At 36.7% G+C, this 19,765-nt stretch overlaps 1 protein-coding gene across 1 annotated transcript in view; it reads left to right on the top strand.

The window, feature by feature from the left end:
* The window catches only part of CENPF (centromere protein F), a gene marked incomplete at both ends in the record, with an annotated part of 42,292 nt that extends 24,295 nt beyond the window's left edge, over positions 1 to 17,997 (top strand). The window contains 9 exons of the mRNA XM_082305240.1: positions 105 to 3,556; positions 5,107 to 7,407; positions 8,073 to 8,225; positions 8,903 to 9,079; positions 9,835 to 9,996; positions 11,664 to 11,850; positions 12,552 to 13,028; positions 15,054 to 15,247; positions 17,788 to 17,997. Of these exons, the coding sequence (XP_082161366.1) occupies positions 105 to 3,556; positions 5,107 to 7,407; positions 8,073 to 8,225; positions 8,903 to 9,079; positions 9,835 to 9,996; positions 11,664 to 11,850; positions 12,552 to 13,028; positions 15,054 to 15,247; positions 17,788 to 17,997 (7,313 nt within the window). The remainder of the gene's footprint in view (positions 1 to 104; positions 3,557 to 5,106; positions 7,408 to 8,072; positions 8,226 to 8,902; positions 9,080 to 9,834; positions 9,997 to 11,663; positions 11,851 to 12,551; positions 13,029 to 15,053; positions 15,248 to 17,787) is intronic.
* Positions 17,998 to 19,765: the final 1,768 nt, after the last annotated feature.

Here is a 19,765-nt window from a genome sequence, read left to right as displayed (position 1 = left end):
AGAATTGAAAATAGTAAAGGTAAATAGTAATATTTCATCTAGAAAATTATCAGTAGATTTGCCAGTATTGACTGGCAAAGATTTCATGGTGTTTTCTTTTACAGATAAGAATACTTTTCAGGAAGCAGAGCTGAAGTTACTGGAAGAGAAATTTAAAAAGCAAGAGAGCTCCCTTTTGCTGGAGAAGCTGAAAATAACTTTAGCTGACATGGAAAAGCAACAAAATTCTACCCAAGACCTGCTCAAGGAAAAAGATAATCATATTAAAGAACAAAACTGTAAAATAAGTAAAATGGAGGAAGAATCAGAAGCGTTGCAGAGGCTTCTTGGATTCAAGCAGAGAGAATGCGAAAAATTGCAAAAAGAGGCTACTGCTTTTTCTCAATGGAAAAATGAAAATGATCATCTTATAAATAAACTTAAGTCTGAAAAGGAAGGTATGCTGAGTCATATTAATGACTTGGAGAGTTCCCTTCAAAGTCAGCAAATCCAAAATCATGAGCATAGTGAGAAACTCAGAATGATGGAAACTGAAAGTGACAGGAAAAGCACAGAGATTAGAGAACTTAAAGACATGCTGGAATGTAAAAGTGCAGAATTAGAAGAACAAAAAAAAGCTTTTGATGAACTGCAGCAGAAAGCAGAATGTTCTGATAAAAAGTACTGTAAAGAGATAGAAAATATGTCCTGTAAAATATCCCAGCTTACCAACCGAGTTGGTGAGCTAGAAGAAAAGTTACAGTTAGCAGCAAGTGAAGGACTGCAAAGGGAGCAACGTTATGACTTGCTTGGTGACTATGAAAAAGTCTGTTGTCTTGTAAAAGCAAAAGATATGTCAGAAATGACAGAAGATGGAGGAGTTAATTTACAAAGTGGTCAGGATAAAACTGTGTTGGATAATTTGCAATTTGCAGCAAATAACTCCATTGCTGAGGATCATGGATGTGCAAGAGCTCTTCTAGAAGTAGGTAAAATTAAGGATCTGGCCATTTTACGAGATCAGATCTCTTCTCTTGAGATTTCTTTAGTGGCTCAAAAGCAGTTGATTTCAAATCAGCAGCAGCAGTATGAAGACTTACTGCAAACAAAGGGTGAAACAGAAGAAAGATTATTTAATGTAGAACGGATGCATAAAAGCTTCGTGACAGAAACTAAACAGCACATTAGTAACTTGCAAGCAGATATTTCAGCACGTCAGAAATTAGTTGAAAAAACTTTAGCTATTCTTGAGGAAAAGGACATGCAACTGCAAACTCTGAATGAAAGATTAGAAAACCGACAAGCTGAGCTTCAGGATTTAAAGATCAATAATAAGTTGCTTGAGGATTCAGTAAGACAGCTGAAGCTCATGTCTGGAACATGGGATTCAGAGAAGAAGGACATGTCTTCAATGATTTGCTCATATAGCAAAAAAATTGAGGAACTTACTGAAGAAAATGCAACCCTTAGGGATTTAAGCAGAGCTTTAGAGCAAGAACAAATAACTTTACTGGAAGCAAATAAAAATATTTCTGATAGTTTAAAGGAAAGAGAAGAAATAATTTCTGAAATGTCTGGAAAACACAAGGAGGAAAGACAACGTATTGAATCAAGAACCGAAGAAATCAAAACAGAGCTTAAAGTTTTGCAAGAAAAGTATAAATTGGTGGAAGAAGAAAATGCAAATGTGATGAGCATTCTGAGAGAGCAGACAGGTGAATTTGAGGAAAAAAAGGCAAAATTAGAACATGAGAAACAGGTATTTAGTGAGAATAAAGATATCTTATGTAAACTAATAGCCTCAGAAGAAATAAAAAAAGATTTGGTTCAAGAACTTCAGCAATTGCAGTCAGAATTTTCCAGTATCCAACATGTGCCTTCTATGGAGCTTGACTGTTTAAGACAGGAAATGTTAAATGTCAGGGCAACACAAAATACAATGCAAGAGAAATGTGGTATCGTATTTCAAGACAAGGAGCAATTAGGGAAGGAACTAGAAACAAAAATTGAACCTCTAATGTGTGATGTTAGTTGTGAACAGAGACTCCACTCAGAACAGTTGAGGAAGTCCATGGAAGAAAAGGATGCTGAGCTGAATAAATACCAAGTTAAACTTGAGCTTCTTCAGATGGATTTTGAGGACAGAGAACTCTCCCTAGAGAACTACAGGTTAGAAGTGATGCAACTGGAGACTGCTTTAAAAGGCATGGAAGTAGAACTTGAGAAAAGTGTGAGAGAGAAAGAGAGACTACAGCAAGAACTACTGTCTGTTAAAGAATTGAAAACTTCAGGTTCTCCGTTTACAGTATTAGATGAAGATGGCCACTCATTGGAGTATAATTATGATAGTGCTTCCCAGAATTGTGGCAAAAGAGGAATGGATGAAAGTTATTCATCGGTCTTACTGGCATCCTCTTTGCAGGTAACGATAAACAATCTGAGCAAGCTCGAGAAAATGTGTGAGAGGTTGCAGAGTGAGAACATTGTATTAGCTTCTGGATTTAAAGACACAAAGACCAGTAGCATCACAGGTGTTAATAAAGTGGCAGAGGAGAAAGAGAACATAGTGAATGCAGATGAAAATTTAAAAGCGGAGAAAGCTATTTTTCCCGATGAACTTATGGATCAAAGTGATAACAACGATCTGAGAATGTATTTTGATAATAAGGAAATGACCTCCACACTTAAAGAATGCAGTACTGGACCCAGTTCTGACTACAAAGATTTAAAATTGTCCAGCAAAGAAGTTAAAATACACTTTGCTGAAGTAAGAGAGAAGCTTTTGTCTTTCCAGAATGAACATATAAAATTATGTGAACAACATTGCAGTATGAGCTCAAAGATATCTGAGCTACAGTCTTGTATTGAAATATTGAAGGCAGAAAATTCTGCATTGTCAACAACTCTGAGCAATGCTCATATAGATTCTGTGAGAGTGCCACTATCTTCTAGCCAAAATGACATGCTGCCTAAATTAGATGAAACTAAGTGCATGGTTTCTTCTTCAGATCTTTTTGAAAGTCCCTGTTTTATAAAAGTAAGTGAGGTGGTTGATTCCTGTAACAGTGGTACGTGCCAATGGACAGAGGAAATGAATCAGCCGGACAGTTCTGCAGAAATAATTCCAGAAGGTACAACAAAAGTTTTGGTTGAAAATTGTCATAATGATCACAAATTGGACTCTGTTAGAGAGCCCAGGAGTATTACTCCTAGAAAATCTAACCTTGAGAGTAGAATTGAAGAACTTCAGATGCTGTGTCAGACATATGAGAAGGCCGTCAAGGTGCTCGAAGACCAATTTCACATTCAAGAGAATATGAAAAATGAGGAAATACAAGAGCTGAAAGAAGTTATACTTTCTGAAAGAAAAGAAATAGATCATCTCAAACAGAAAAATCTATCTGACAAGGAAGAATGGCAGCAGAAACTGAATAATGTGACTATGGAGATGGAGTGCAAACTGGCAGCAGAAAGAAAACAAACTGAGAATCTGTCCTTGGAGCTGGAAGCAGCAAGACTCCAACTACAAGTCCTTGATTTAAGTTCTCATTCACTGCTGTGCACAGATATTGAAAATGTAAGTAATTGCTGTCATGCAAATCAGTTTTATGTAAGCCCTTTGATTTATGGTAAGCTAAATTTAAATTTTTAAATGTGTTTAAAATTGTGTTCCACAGAAGCGGTACTGTTTAGAGAAAATAGAAAAATAATCTGTACCTTGAGTTCCAGTTTATGCATCACAGAGATCATGAGAAATAACAAATGATGACAAAACCAACAAGTTTAGCCTATTAGAGTTGTGTAATACTTTGCGCTGCTTTCTTGGTTTCTCTTCAGGTTTGTGTCACTGTGGATCCTGCTGTGCTAGTGGGTGTGCATGCACTGTATGTATCTGTACTGTGCTTACAAGCTTAGATTTCTGATTTGACGCAGTCGGTTAAAGATGCATGCGCTTCCCATGTCCCTTTGTGGGACAAGGAAACTAGGACTGCTTCCACACCTCTAATTCCTTTCAGTACCATCAACAGCAGAACAGAATGAGCTGGTAGGAGAACAGTTAATTTTCATTTCAGCCTGAATTCCTTCAAAATACCTAAGGGAACAAGAAGTTTGGGAGTCAGCTCTGTCTGTCTTTTCAGCGCTGCAGGTAGCGTGCAACCAGTGAACTAGATTTTGCTCCTCTTTGTAGGGAGTGGCAGAATCAAAACTTCACTCAGAATGGAGGAAAACCAGTTTTAGACTAGTTCCCCTTAAAAATAAATCTAACAGGTGGATTTTCTGTTTGTGAGAATTCCAGTTTTGACCATTAAGTCCTGTGCAAGTGGCCTCCAGTGCTCAGTGAACATAGGCTCAGAAATTAACACTGCTCTCGCAGTCAGAGCATCTTGAAGCTCTACATTTTGAGCAACTGTTCCTTGCAGAGAAGAAAATCTTTCACTTGTATGTGTTGCTTGCAATTCACATAGAGCATCCACACTGATACACAGACACTTGAAGAAAGAAATACTGTTCCTTACCATACATAGCTGGAGTTTTTTTAAGATGAAGTAGTCAATACAGATCATTCAGGTGCTGTCTTCAGACCCAGTTCTTTTTTGGAGTCCTCAAGTTTTGACGTTACTAATTTTTATTATTTCAAATGAGAGCATCAGGTGTCACTAAATGTAAGCACAGCTCTGACAGACAGTAGAAATTTGGAAAAGGGATTGTTTGAGGATTTGGGCTTGTGTCCCTTGAAGATTCTCTAGTGTTTAATAGAAGGTGAGCAGTAAACCTTTCCCCCATTAACGATACTAATAATTTTTCACTTTTTCACGTAGACACCTATTTTCCCAAAGTATAGAGGCATGTGATATCTTTGCACTTAGTCTTTCGGTAAATTTGGCTGAAATTTCTCCCTCAGTATCTTTAAAACCTTTTGGCCAAAGATGCATGTGAATATAAATAAGTATAAATCCTTTCCATAAGAAAGCAGATTCTGAAGTAGAGAAGGATGCTATCTATTTATCCCACATAAGAGGAGGAGCTTTACTAGTTTAAGAAAACTTCTAAAACTCACCTTGTTTTTTTCTTATTTATATTCTTTTTCTTTTCCTTTTTTAATGGATTGATTCTTAACCCTTGCAGAACACTGAACAAGAAAACAATAGCCCTTATCAATTGGGAGTGCCTATTGAAAACTCAGCACTGAAAAGCAATAAACCTAAAGTAAACCCCATTAAGAAAATGGCTGTAGGAGATACCTCTGTGTGTGAAAACATAACCGAGACTGCTGAAGTGAGATTAATGGAAGATTATACTGAGAAGGTTTCTGGAGAACATGAGTGTAGAAATATGTCAGGAAAAATAACCAGCCTTTCGGACCCTGCCAATGCATTGTCATTTTCCAACAGCAGTATGTTTTTGAGTGCAGAGGATTGCTATGAAAATCAAATAACCACTGAAACGCTTCAGGAGGAGGTAAAACAACAGACTGCTGAAAATTTGAAGGTGATCTGTGAGACAAAAGAAAGCTATAAACATGTTGATTTACTAATGACAGTTGAGCAATTAAACTCAGAGCTGAACTTTCAGAATGCACAGTTAACTCCGAAGAGCTCACCTTTTGCAGAACTGGAGGAAGCTACTGTAGTTGTTAAGGAAGAAAACTGTGACATAAAAGAAAAACTGGAATCAGTCCCTGTCAATAAGCAGCAATCATCTGTTAGAGTAGTCTCGTTAGAAAAAGAACCTGAGAACGTAAAGTCTGAGCTGGAGATATATAAAGTTGGATTGTGCAATGCAGCAGACACATTGGATGATGTAGAAATGACCAAGAGAGATTGTCATGAACAATTTCTCGCTGCTGAAAATGAACAGAGGAGTCCAAAATCTGAGCAAGTTAATATTGAGAACCATGCCTTGTTCATAGAGCATGATATTGAAATGCTTCAGGCAAAATGTCAGCAATTAGAAAGGGAGAGGGAAGTTAACCTGAAAACTATTGCTAGCTTTCAAGAGCACCTTGTTTCAGTCACAGCTGAGAGAAACCATATTGGCCAAGAACTGAGTATTTTGTCTGAAAATAAAAAAGAACTGGATCAGAAGTATCAGAAGCTACAAGACAAATTAAAAGAGCTAGAGTCAACTAAGGTGGATTCTACTGAATTCATTAGAAGGTTAGAGGGTGAAGTGAGGACACAAGCGAATCTGCTCGAAACTGCAAAATCTGATGTAAATCAATTGTCAAATGAAAAAGATCATCTTCTGCAGAAGCTGCAAAGTTTGGAAAATGATGCTGTGTCCTTTGCCTTAGAGAAAGGAAAACTCCAAAATGAAGCAGCAGATTTGAAGAAGGAGAAAGAGCTGATTGTAAGAGAGTTAGAAATGGTGCAGAGTAAATTAAGTTCATCAGAAATGGAAAATTCAAAGCTTTCCAGATCTTTGGAAGGCTTGCTAACGGAAAAAGGTGAACTTGCTGCTAGGCTCAGCTCAGCACAGAAAGAAGTAGACCAAATGCGATATGGAATTGAGAAGCTGAAAGTAAAAATTGAATCTGATGAGAAGAAAAAACACCACGTTGCTGAAAAGCTGAAAGAGAGTGAACGGAAAGCTGACTCTCTTCTGGATAAAATAGAGAGGCTTGAAAGAGAACTGGAGATGTCAGAGAAAAATCTAGAAGATGCAATTATTCAGTCAGAGACTGCTAAAACAGAGGCAGAAACATTAACAATGGAGCTGGAAGAGATGACTGAAAAGCTGAAGTGTTTTAACTTACAAATTGATGTCCTCACCTCACAGAAAGAGTGTTTGGCTAAAGATTTAAAAGAAAAGCAAGAAAGAATCCTTGAACTAGAGTCTTCGAATTTGACTACAGCAAAACTATTAGAAGAAAAGGAGGAAGAAAAGATGCAAATCAAGGATGAGTTTGAAAATACCATGGTATTGCTGAAATCTGAGCTCAAAGATATAAGTGAGAAATTAGAGTTTTCTCGCAAGGAAGAAGGAGATGCTAGAGCAAAAGAGCAAGTCTTGATTAATCAGGTGGCTCGTCTTGAGCAAGATAAAACAATACTATTACAGCAATGTCAGGAAATAAAAAATGAAAATATCAAATTGGATCAAATGAGGGAAGTACTTGTTCAAGAACTGATGGATTGTAAACAAAAACTCGATGAAAAGATGCAGGAAAATGGTGCTCTTCAAAAGCGGGTGAAAGAAACAGAGGAGCTGTCTTTGCAGCTGACACACATGCAACATGAGCATGAATGTTGGCACCAGGAAAAAAAAAGGCTGCAGAATTTGATTGCTGAGTTGAAGCTGAAGGAGCAACATTTTTCTGATAATGAAACCTTTCTGGATATCCTGAATGTTCTAAAAGTGTCTTATAAGGACCTTGAGAAGGAACTGGAATCTACACTTTGTGAAAAGAGCACTTTATGTAAAAAGGTAATACTGTTTCCATTAGGATAGAGTTCCCTTTTTAGGAGTGAGGATAAAGTGTCCTCTGGGCTTACCACTTCCTTAATAAATTATATCTTAAAATAACTTTAACCTCAGACTTTTACAGTAAGCATCCTATTTTTAAAATTGTTTTCAATGCAATCATGTGTTTGCATTGAAGTTACAGAGCTGGAAAGCATGACATTGTTTTGTGTAGGATGAGTGGGAAGGTTGCTTGAAAGTAGGCAGAGAAGTTTAAGTAACTGAATAATGCAGGATAGTTTCCTCTTTCCTGTAAAAGAAAAAGAGGAAAGACAAATTAGTATTGGGTGAGTGAGTTTTTATATCAAGAATAAGTACTTTGGGAGCTCAAAAAAACCCCCCAAACCAAAACAAAAAAAAACAAACACAAAAAACCTCCCCAAAAAAAAAAAACCACAACACCCCCCCACCCAAAAAACACAACAAACCCCCCCCCCCCCCCAACAATAGTTCAATAGTTGAACACTTGCCATGTGAAAACAGCATTAGCCTGTTGTGACTCTTGCTTGGAGTTGGACCAGCTATGGGAATAAAATAACCCATCTTAAAAACTGCTTGTTGCATAGAAGAAAATTCTTTGGAGGTCATGACACATGTATTAAAAATAATTCTGGAAAATTTAATTTCAGGTAAATGAACTGACTGAAAGTTGTACTGAGCTGCAAGTCAAGCTAAGTGATACTGAACAGAAGATTTCCAAATTACAGGAAGAATTTACCACAGAAAGAAACAAGCTTGCTGAAGAAATACAACTTATTCAAGAACATTCAGAAAAGAACAAAGTTAGTTACTCTGTGTGTAGTATTTCTGTGTTCAAGGACAGATGCTCAAGTACAGTAAAGGTGTGGAGGTTGGTCAAGGGAGCTGTGCTAATGTACAGTATCAGAAGTTCTTGCTTCCAGATATCCAAAAATTTAATGTTCTCTTCTGAGATAGAACGATTAGTTAGTAGTTCTTTGAGTGGTAATAGAAAAGAGATTTCTGCAGCTTTCAGAAATCCTGTACATAGATACAGGCCAGCTGTCCAGAAAGTACGGTTATAAAAGTGGATCAAAATGAAAATGCTTAGAAAGTTTTGTCATCTTAAAGAGGGTGAGGAAAGTGACCCTTGACCTCTCAAATCACTCTCAGAGGGAGCAATGTTTGGAGAAGTTAAGCTTTGATTTTGGCAGTGCTGCTTGATTTAACAGTGTTCGCAAACTTGCACTTGGTGTACCCCTCAGATCATAACGTTACTTTTTAGAAGACCCTCCTTTGCCTCCTATCCTGCCTTTTGTGTTTAGGTGTTCCATTCTTTGATTACCATGTATTTAGCCACTGTTAAATACTTTTTTCTTACCAAGTTGTTTTTTGGAAATTCAAAGACATTTCAGATGTAAAGTCAAATAGTTTAATGGGTCAACTGTTTCTCCATTGAGAAAATTCTAAATACCAAAGAATGTGCTATTACTGTTTACAGATTCAGCTGCATCTAACTATGTCAGAAAAAAATGAACTGTCTAGGAGCTTGGAGATGGTCCAGAAAGAACTACAGGAAAAAGAAAGTGAAATGAAAAGAGAAATATCAGAATACAAAGACAGACTACTTCAAGCAGAGAAAGAGCATCAGGATGCTCTGACAGAAGCAAATCGAAAGGTAAATCAGAAAATGGGAAGAATGCTGCTGAGATTTTAATTAAATTCTATGTATTTTACAAACTTTTGCTGATCCTATTGCAAAAGAAATTGTCTTTGTTAACAGTATTTCCAAACTTTATATATACTTACCTTGGAACGCAGTAGGTGTTAAATTAACTTTTTTCCATATAGCAAGCAGTGAAAGGGGGATTTACCTCAGAACTCATTACGTGTTGAGTGTATGTATAATTTAGCTGGGACTATACATTTGAAAAAGGGAAAGCAACAGTGTATTTTAGTCCAGGAAATGGTTCTTTTGGTAGGAGTGGGGAAGAAAGATTAACTGCTTTAGGATATAAGGGCAAATTTGTTGGAAATGCATTTGTCAGCCATGCTGTATACAAAGAGCCATCATCTTTTCTGCAGGAATATCTGTCTGTGAATATGTACTTGAGGCCAGTAGGACACAGGCAAAAAATTTACTGTAATTATTTCTTAATAATTTTAATTCTTGTGAATATAAAGTAAATTGAAGAGCAAGTTATAGTAAAATGTAAGGGCTTTCTAATGGCAGACTTCTTAGAAGCAAGATTCTGGTATTCAAAATGTATTCTTGAGAAAAATAGCTCTTTCAGTTTTAAACTCCTCAAAACATTCCAAGCAAATTTGCTGTGGAATTCCTGTGGCCTGTGATATGCTCGTAAGTACATATTTAAAATACCACTCAATGTCCTTTTTAGTGTTGTAGTAATTAGGCACATTTTTGTTCTCTAGAATGAAGCAGAAATTGAGGCCTGTCAAGATAAGATGAATTCGCTGGAGCACTTTATCAGCTCACAAAAATTGGAAATTGAGCATTTGAAGTCAAATAAAGAAGAACTAAATAGTTCCCTTAAAGAAGCTAATCAAACCTTACAAGAACTTCTAAAAGCTAAGGTAAGAAAACAGTATGTAAGCATTGCCAATTACATGAGACCCAAGGGACCACATAGTAAAATAAATGTAGGATTGGGAACCAGGGCTCCAGAGCTTTGGCTTGACTTTGATACAGCCTTTGTTTCACTAATGAGAATATAGAGCAGGGAGGAAACATTTTTACTGTTGATCTGCGTTAGAAAAAAGAATTCTGTTACGTATGCCACAACTGAGATCCCCTGGAATTGGTTTATGTGATACTAAATACAACAGTCTGTTGTCTACGCTGAATATTGCAACGGGGTTATAACATGGTTAGAATACACTCAAAGAGATTTTGCAGTACCTCTATTTTCTGTTTGTGAATTACTTTGATGATAAAAGATACCATGTTCTGTCTTAAGCGTTAGTCTTGATACATAGGTCTTGATTCTTGAGAGTTCATCAATTACATTTTATATAGAATTCTCATTACAATTTTTAAGTAGTGTAATTCTCTAAAAGACAAAACTGTTCTTAGTGATGATAGAATATGAGCTCCACATACTGTTAACAACTGATAGCTGGGAACAGTTCTAGGTGTGCTTGGTTTGCTTTCTAGTAGCACAGGTGAAGTTTAACTGTCCATATAACTGAATTCCTGTATTAGTTTCCCCTGCATTTTTCTCATCTACTTTTTTTTTTTTTTTTTTTTTTTTTTTTTTTTTTTTTTGTCCTGCTCTGTCTGTGATTCATTGCTGGCTCCAACTCTGTACTCCCACTTCAGGAATGAGTATCTCTCTAAATGCACTCTTGAAGAAACATAGTCAATTCAATTTACTTGCAAGTAAACACTGAATTGCAATGTGTTCGTCTTGCTCAACAGTTGTTTATTCCATAGGGCCCTCCACTGTGGTGTTAATTTGTTTAATATCAGCAGCCCAATTACATAGTACTATAGTATATTGTGCCAGTGACAGAAAACAGTACCCATGGTAATGTAAATGTAGCATACAAGGCTTCTAGCTGTGCTCACTGTGTGGTATTTGCACACAGGTTGGTACCAGACCAGATGATCAGGGAGCAGCCCAGGAGAGTGGAAGTGGGTGGAAAGGAATGATCTGCTGCTGCTCAGAATAGTATTTTTGAGCTGGAATTTAGAGTGTGAAGCAGGCCTGGGTTATCTTGCCTCTGTGGTAATAAGATGCGTTAGGGGCGAAAAGAAGAATACAAGAGACTAAGACTAGGAGAGAGCACTTTAAAATTTAGGGTATTGGTTTGAATTCTTACCTGGAAAGCAGCACTTTTATATGCCGTGTCAATGAATTGATAACAGGTGGAAAAATGAGTCCTGCCTCAGAGTTCATATTGCTTTCTCATAAGTAGGATGCTAGTCTTGACATCAGTAATCTGAACATTCATAATTTGTTGGTATATCTGAAGAGAATAAGTCTCCCTTATTGGTATTTGAATTCTTGTATTTCTGCTGAGTTAATCACCTGTATGTACCTGTCTAATAAGAGGACTTTCATGTTTCCTGCAGTAAAGGAGCTGCTAATAATGAGGTTGTACGGAAGCAAGCAAACACGTATACATTACAACCATGCTCTACAGCTAATATTCAATAACAGTTGAGCTTCCATTTGACACTGTAATGTTTAAACGGAAGAATTGTTTCTGGTGTAATAACTACATTTCTTATTTTGCAGGCTGATAATACTAACATTATAGTTCAACTGAAGAAGGAAAACGAATTTGCCCATAATAAAGTGCAGCTGTGGATGAAATCCTGTAAGCAGATGGAACAGGAAAAGGAAATGTTGCAGAAACAACTACTTGAATGTGACGAACTACTAAAGAAGAAAAATCTAACTATGTCAAAGTATAAGAAAGAAGGTAACTGAATCTAGATTCAATCTTAATGCTTTCTTAGCAGTGCATTAGTTTGTAAAACTTTCTTTTTCCCTAAAATGTCCATTTGCATATGCAGCTCTAATACAGAGCATGATTCGTAACTAGTATAAAAAAGTACAACTGCAAATGTGTCAAACACTTTCAAAATCTAGGTCTTCTTCTCTTAAAGTATCAGAGGCAACTCTGGATTATGAAGATATGTTTTAAATATTACATTTTTGTGGTTAAAAGTGGCTTAAGGAAGAAGGGGAGTGTTTGTCTTAATACCTAAAGTTTGTGTACAAGTTCTTTTATCGTTTTCCAGCAAGCTTTCCCCTGTGATTCTCATGCTTTGTTCTTTATATTTTGGCTCATCTCATGAGATGCAATGTATTGTAAATGATACCTAAAGAAAGTTATGGGTACAAACTCGAGTGTTCAGAAGTTACAAGATGACAGGGAAAATGTTTGCCCATGCACTGGTCAAAGATTCTTTTCAAATTTTGCATGTTTGTTCTCTATTTAGCAAGTACATTATGTCTAACATATTACTGATTTTGTTATACATTGTCACTTTTTTTTTATAGTTGCACAGTTATAGAACATGGATAATTAATTAAAAGATGTATGACCATTGCATTATACATTCTTCTATATGCATTTTTTTGGTCAGTTATATGAATAACGGTATTTTGCTTTGAAAGGTGCTGACGAGAATGCCATTACAGAAGAAATCAAGTTAAAACTGGAAGAATTACAGGAATCTACGGAAGTGAAAACCAGAGAAGCAAATGAGAACTTGGAGAAATACTGCTCTCTAATTGTTAAATATTATAAACTAGAGGAAGCAAATGAGATGCTAAAAACACAAGTCAGTTTGTTGAGTGCTCAGCTGAAACAGCCAACAAGTGATGCTGTCAGCACTCCTTTGCTTAATTTAGATAACTCATTAACAGTGAGTAATTGTTCTGTCAAAGAGGTGAGGTCAGATGAAGATACTACTAAGCTTTCAAGTAAAAGGCAGAGATGCGAAGACAACAGGAAAGACAATGGAGAACCAAGATCCCCTGTGCCAGAGACTTCATCCAAAAAAAAGAGGAAAGATGATATCTGTCAAAATCTGCTGGGTCAGGAGAACACAGACAGTGAGCCAGATGGACTACCAGAAGTAGTGAAAAAAGGTATTTAAAGCGTTTTATAAAGGCAAATGTTCTTTGAGCATAGCAGGTGGGTTTTTTTTTTCTCTTTGCTGAATTAGTTTTACGCTGGGTGAGTAGGTGACTATGCAAACATTTTTGGTGACAGTGATGGGAAGTGAAAGTAGTGAATGGGAGATGTACCAGTTAGTGCCAAGTTAGTGTTTATGGAGCTGTGTTGTTAGACCAGCATAATACGTTTATGTTGGTTTAATAACTACCATTCTGCTAAGAGTTAAACGGTCCTGGGAGTCACAACTTTGTAGTTCCTTGTGATGCACGTATTAGAGGCTAAGCATATGATATGTAACAGCAACAAAGTTTTGCTGACATAAGACTTGCTCTAGTCATTTAAAAGCATGATTTGAACCATTCACTGAAACTTACAGGAGAATAGATGTGGATTGAATCTAACTTTAAAGGCCACAAGATTGGAGCGCTAGAGTACCAGCTGTGATGCAGTCATGTTCACTTCCTTCATAACCCCACAGTTCCTTCAGTATTACTGCTTATGAGGTCAAAGAGGCAGTGAGTAGCTATGTGGGGTCTGCCTGGCAAGCGGTTGGTGGTGAGGGCTGCAGGGGGAATCTGAGGAAGGAGGTCAGGGCTGCCTCATGCTAGACATGGTTGGGTCAAGCTGGCTCCAAAGGACAAAACCGTGTGCCAAAACAGAACCAGTCAGAGGTGTTTGCCTCCTGTGAAAAACGTGAGTAAGAAAGGGCAGTAAATGCTGAGATGAAGGGAAAACAATGCCGGGACAGGAGTAATGCTGAAGCAAAGTATCATACTGAGCAGGGCATGGGGCTGGGGGGTGTGTGCCTGAGCAGGGGCAGGAGCTGGGAGGCTGCCCAAGGTGGGCTGAGAGGAGACTGAGGAGGAGGTACAACCCCAGAGGCACTACAGCCAGTGGGTTCTTCCGTGCCTCAGCAATTGAGTTAAAAACAAGGAGCAGGATCTGACTCCCATCTCCTGCACTCCCATTACCTCGCTGAAGGTGTAGCGTGTGGCGAGACGATTGGAGACCAGAAACTGGGGAGGAGAGGTGTCTGGAGGGAAGCTGACGTGTTTTCCCCAAGTGTTTGCTTATTTGTGTGCTTTTATTTCTTTCAGTACCAGAATCGGTAATTAAGTGTGTTAATTGGCAATACATTAAATCGATTAAAATTCTCCGAGTCGAAACTGTCTTGCCCGCAGCAGTAATATATTAACATTTTCATGAGAGTTCAATTTCATTCTGCTATGCATGCAATGAAATTAGGTAGCCTGATATTCCATATAAGGATTCACTGCAGTAGAAAGTAACTGAGAAGATTGCACAAATCAGGGCTTGGAAAATACATTATATGTTCAACTACCTGTTAAGTACTCCTTTATAATAAATGCAATTGCATCATTAAAGGACAAGCCATAGGGATACTGAATCGCCTCAACTTCAGTGATCACTCCCAGAAGTCAGGATTTCTAAGTCTACACGTTATTTGCATTTCATTTTCTTACCAGCATTATTGTTTTTCTGGAAATACACCTGTTCTGAGGACATATGTGCCAGTTAATGTTTGACTTTTGGGCTAAATAGAGAGATAATAGACAATCTATAACACTATATGCAGAGAAAAATATGAAAAAATCAAGAATACCATGTCATAGTATTGTGCTTTGATTGAATTCTAGTAAAACCAGGACATGTTTTTAGACTGAAATTATTCTTCAGATAATAATGTACCTGTAAAGAAAAAGACCAAACACTTGTTTGAAAAATTTTGCTGTAGCATTACTGTTGCACCTTGTCTACAGTTTCCAGGGCTTGCATATGAATTTTGGAATACACAAGATCTGTTCAGCAATCTTTTTGATCCTTTTTTGATCCTTTTTTGATTTTTTTTTTCCTTCAATAGAACAAATTATTTATTTTAATCAGCTATTTTTATCCCCGTTGTGAAAAAAGAGAAGATCCATTTGAGAAAGTTTAACTTAGTTAGCTGTTTTTAACAGAAGCTGTTTATTTTTCAGGGTTTGCTGATATCCCCACTGGAAAGGTTAGCCCTTACATTTTACGTAGAACAACCCTAAATCTAAGAACCAGTCCCCATCTGCCTTCCCCAAGTGAGAAATTGCCTTTGTCTACACAAGATATACGAAAATGCGGACCAGATAATCTTGGTGAGCACTCCTCTTCAACACCTGGTGGCAGCAAACCACAAAAGGTAACTTTAAAAAAATTTATCTGGGTATGAAAGCCATGGGGAAAACTAATACATTCACTAAACGTATTCATCCTGCCAAGTAACTTTGAAGACCTATCATCATTCTTTACATTTCTTAGCAATACAGTGAAGATAAGATCATAAATACTGAATCACTAAAATATGACAGAGGTCTTGACCATGCTAGCAATCTGCAAATTGTTCCGATGATGTAATATTTGACTTCATAGGGAAACCCACTGAGAAATGTAAATTAAATACAGGTATAGTCTCAATTTCTTATAATGGGTATTAAAGAGCAGATATTCCTTATAATGTGGTTTCTTAGGTTTCAGAAAAAGTAAACAGCAAAATAATTAACCTCTGGGAATCTGAGTTGAGGCTTAAAGTTTTCTGCTAACAACTTTTCTTGGAATTCCAGATTTGAGATGCTATAAAATAACTACAGATATTTGAGAGGCTGTTCAACATGTAAATAGAGAACATTTAGATGGTAAAGAAAATAGACTTTAATGTTAGTGTTTACCAGATTTTTAAGGTTATCAAAACAAATAAATACTACAGAGTTAGGATTTGAAAGCTGATTTTTATTAAAAAAAGTGTAGTAACTGAAGTTCATATTAACTTTGCAAGCGTTTTCAGTAATATGACATCCTGCTGAATGTTTCACGGTACATCAGAATAAGGCATTCTTTATAAGCTGCTGCAAATGCTTTGCAGATTATAGAAAAATATTCCAGCTTTAGGACAGAAATAAACCTTTTATTGTCTCCTCCAAAGTTTTTAACCGTGCTATCTCCAGCTGAGCAATATGAGAACAGTTATTATATATTGATACTTCCTTACATGAGGGCTACATAGAAATATGCTAGTAGGTAAAAACTCTTTCAGTTTGCCAGGTTACACAAAAGCATTCTTTTGGCAATCAGTGGAGTCTGCTGCACAGCCAAAAGTGAAGCCATAAAGCAAGAGTACAACTTTTGGGGTTGTTTATTTCTTGGTTTTTTCTTTTTTTTTAATGCAGTTATTTTGTGTTAGCACATAAAGTATGTTGGCAAGATACCAAAAGTAAGTAAAGGCGAGAGCCATATAGTTTAGTGGATGTATAGGTTTTGAGGCCAGAAAGCACCATTGGGAAGACGAGTCAGATCAGAGCCATAATTTGTTTTGAGCTATAGCAATAGCAAATCTGTATTTCAAAGTGTGAGTGTATCCACTGAATTCCTGTATGTTGTTTCAAGGGTTAATTACCCTACTTGCCAAAATTTGCTGCTTCTTACAGACATTGCCTGGAGGTTTGTGTTTTATTACTGTTTCATTAAGTGATGCCAATAAATTTTATTTGCACTCATTTATGTATGTTTTCCTGTAACTTTAGAAACAAATGGAGGGTCTTGCTTGTAAAGCAACTCAGTAGTGCAAAAAAGAAAGGAAGACTTGGCAGCAGAATGTTGCGTAGTAATCACCTGCCAGCATGGTGTAAGCCTGTTGTAGGCTCTTGCTGACCATAGTCAAGGTTACAGCAAATAATAAGTAATCAGTAATAAATTGTTTTTAATTTAACTGGGGGAGGGATTTCCCAAACAGTCCTCCTCTTTGCCTAAACTTGTATTGTCTAGGTCTAAGGGCAGGCTACCCGTTACCTTCAACTATATAGGAGAAATTAGGATTTCACGGTTTTGTTTTTTTTTTCCCCCAAGTGTAAATATGCAAAAGTCATCAGTTCCAGGAATTTGTGTGCTTCTCTCTTGGACATTGCTGGATATATGCATGTGTTTTATTTCAAGATGATGTACACCTGGGAATTCCTGGAGGAATTGTTCATAATAACGTTTCATCGTTTGTTGAAACCATCAAAACGTGTTGTTTCATGCTTTATATTAATACAATAAACAGTGTGTCTTATTTTAAAAGTGAAATAAGCCTTCTCTCCTTCTCATTGACAGGTACTTATATGTACTTCATTTCAGACACCCAGTTTCAAACTGTTGCAAATTTCTCAAGGTGTTTAAAATGTGCCCTGTCATTTTCATACGCAAATTTATTCACTTTCCTGTGTGAATTTGATGTAGAATTTAAATTGAGTGCTTTGACTGCACATCAGTTAAAACGTGAAAGCAGTGGTTTCTGTCCAGATGTCAGCAAAAAAAGTGACAACTATGTTTTATGTTTGCAGAATATGTACAGGAAAAATGAAATACAGATCTCGGTACACAATACCTGGTACCTTAGTAAACAGATTTAAGAGCACTACCTGTTGCTGGTTTAGCTTTTTTCTGCTCTTAGCAAATAGCTTGCCAGCTGTGTAGCAGATACTCCATCTTACACCACACCAAACAGATTGATATCGAGTCTCACTGTATTGTATATTCAAAGTGATAAATGTCTTCAAAATATTTTTTCTGTTTTCAATATGTATGTATATGTGTTTTGCAAATTCCCAAGATTTAGTCTTCTGCAGTGAGTCTTTTGACCTGCTGCAGAAAGCTGATGTGGTTTTCCGTTACCAGTGAAACAGGACATTTTTGTTTGTGTTACAGGTAAATGATGAACAGCAGTCCGAAGCAGTAACAGCTTTTACACCAATGAAATCTACTTCAAGGTCACCACTTTGCCTGCATAAGCAATCCACAAAAACTGTCTCTGATAATACTAGGGAGAGTCGTATGATGCACAAAGCCAAAAAGTCTCTAAATGAACAAGGACTACCTGATCAAGATGAGCAAAAAGAAAATTGTAAGGTGCAGTAAATCTGTGTGGACTTAATCACAACTCAGAATAACTGATGATCAAAAACCAGTTTGTGAAATAACTGTCAGAACTATATGGAGGGCACCATTTTCTCTTATCCAATGACTAACGATATATGGGTTCTGCAGACCTTGTTCTTGAATATTTACTAACAACAATAGTCACTCAAACTTGTGGAATGATAATGAAAGAACAGATATAACTGATCATCTGCAGAATTTTCTGTAAATAATTCTTCATAAATCTGTTAAAAAAAAAAATTAAACTATGGAAAAAGTGGACTACATGTTGCCATGTAGTTCATTGTTGCTATTTTTCTGTGTACCGAAGGTTGATTTACAGATGGAAACTAAAGTCACCTAAGTATCTCTAAAAAATATTAGGTTCCAGGAAAAATGAGGCAAATGCTATTGGATGATTCAAAATGAAGCAGTGACAAGCTCGTACTTATGGATTTCAAAGGTCTAATTCGGCTTTCTCGGTAGCTCAGAGCAATTCTATGCAAAAGAAGAGGGTGACCAACTAAACCAGTCATCTAACTGAACAGAAATGACTTTCCAATAATTTGTATTGCTTATGGTTGCCTACCCAGGCCAGGTATTAGGAAAAATCAAGCTCCTGTACATAAGCGGTAGTGCCCTAGGACTCAAAGTTGCACAGCAGAGAGGCATTTTCATGTTACTCTTCTATCAGAAAGATGTTTCTCCTTTCATCAAAAGCGGGTAATAATGCTTTCTACTCCTTGAAAAAGATTCCTTAACGTAAAATAAAAGACAGTACTTCTGTTCCAAGTTGAACAGTATAACAAGTGCTTCTCTAATGATACAATTATTCTACTTGAAGTTGAGTTAGTTTTAAAGTGTTCTTCTCTCTTTACATATACACACATACCCCCCATTATTCTGCCTTGCTTACAGCATTGTTCATTAGAACGGAGTTTATGAGAAAAAATATTCTATTCATCAGTCTAACTGAAAGACCTTTAAAGAAATTCAGCATTTGTCTCAAATAAGGATAACAGAATAACACAAACCAAAATATTCTATATAGTTTGAACGAACAAAAACTTTATATACAAGCTATCCTGCACTAACTAGATATACCCACGGTTGGGGTAGGAGCAGTAGATCTTGTGGCTTTTTCTTAAACATCTCTAGTTGTTTGTTAACTCAAGTATTAGGTAACTAAAACAATCCTTGTGGCACTATGCCTAGAGAGATCTTCCAGGGAGACTGAAAAAGGCCCCTCTTAAAGGATGCATTTTGATTGCCTCATGTTCTGTCAGTATACTAACAAAGCTGCTCATAAAAGTTAAGTTACTTCAGATAAGATTTTGTAGCTTCAAATTATTTAGGGATTGCAGCAATTTTTTAAAAAATTAACTCTCTTGAGGGAGAAGCATGGGTGTGAAAATGCATTGGTAGCGGACAATGAGGGGAAAAAACCCAAAAAACCAAAAACAAACCTGGTGCGCTTTATTTATCCCAATCATTGTTTTTCTATTTTAATCTGATGCCTTGAAAAGTGTCCCAATTGGAGAAGAGTGTGGAAAAAACATCTATCTTTAGAAAGCTGTCTAATCTTAACCAGACAAATTTAAACAACTATGTTATAATGAAGTAAGTAAATATCATCACTAAAAGAAAGGATTGAGGCTTTAGTAATTACATATTTTCCATCTTGGCCATGTTGTAGTTTATAAGCCTTTAGATTTCGGTAAGTGTGAAAAGTTTGCATTTTCAAAGATTACAATGCCTGTTATTTTTC

Source organism: Platalea leucorodia (genome assembly GCF_965183815.1).
Source record: "Platalea leucorodia genome assembly, chromosome: 3".
Classification (NCBI taxonomy): domain Eukaryota; kingdom Metazoa; phylum Chordata; class Aves; order Pelecaniformes; family Threskiornithidae; genus Platalea; species Platalea leucorodia.
This window is presented reverse-complemented; position numbering and strand designations above follow the sequence as displayed.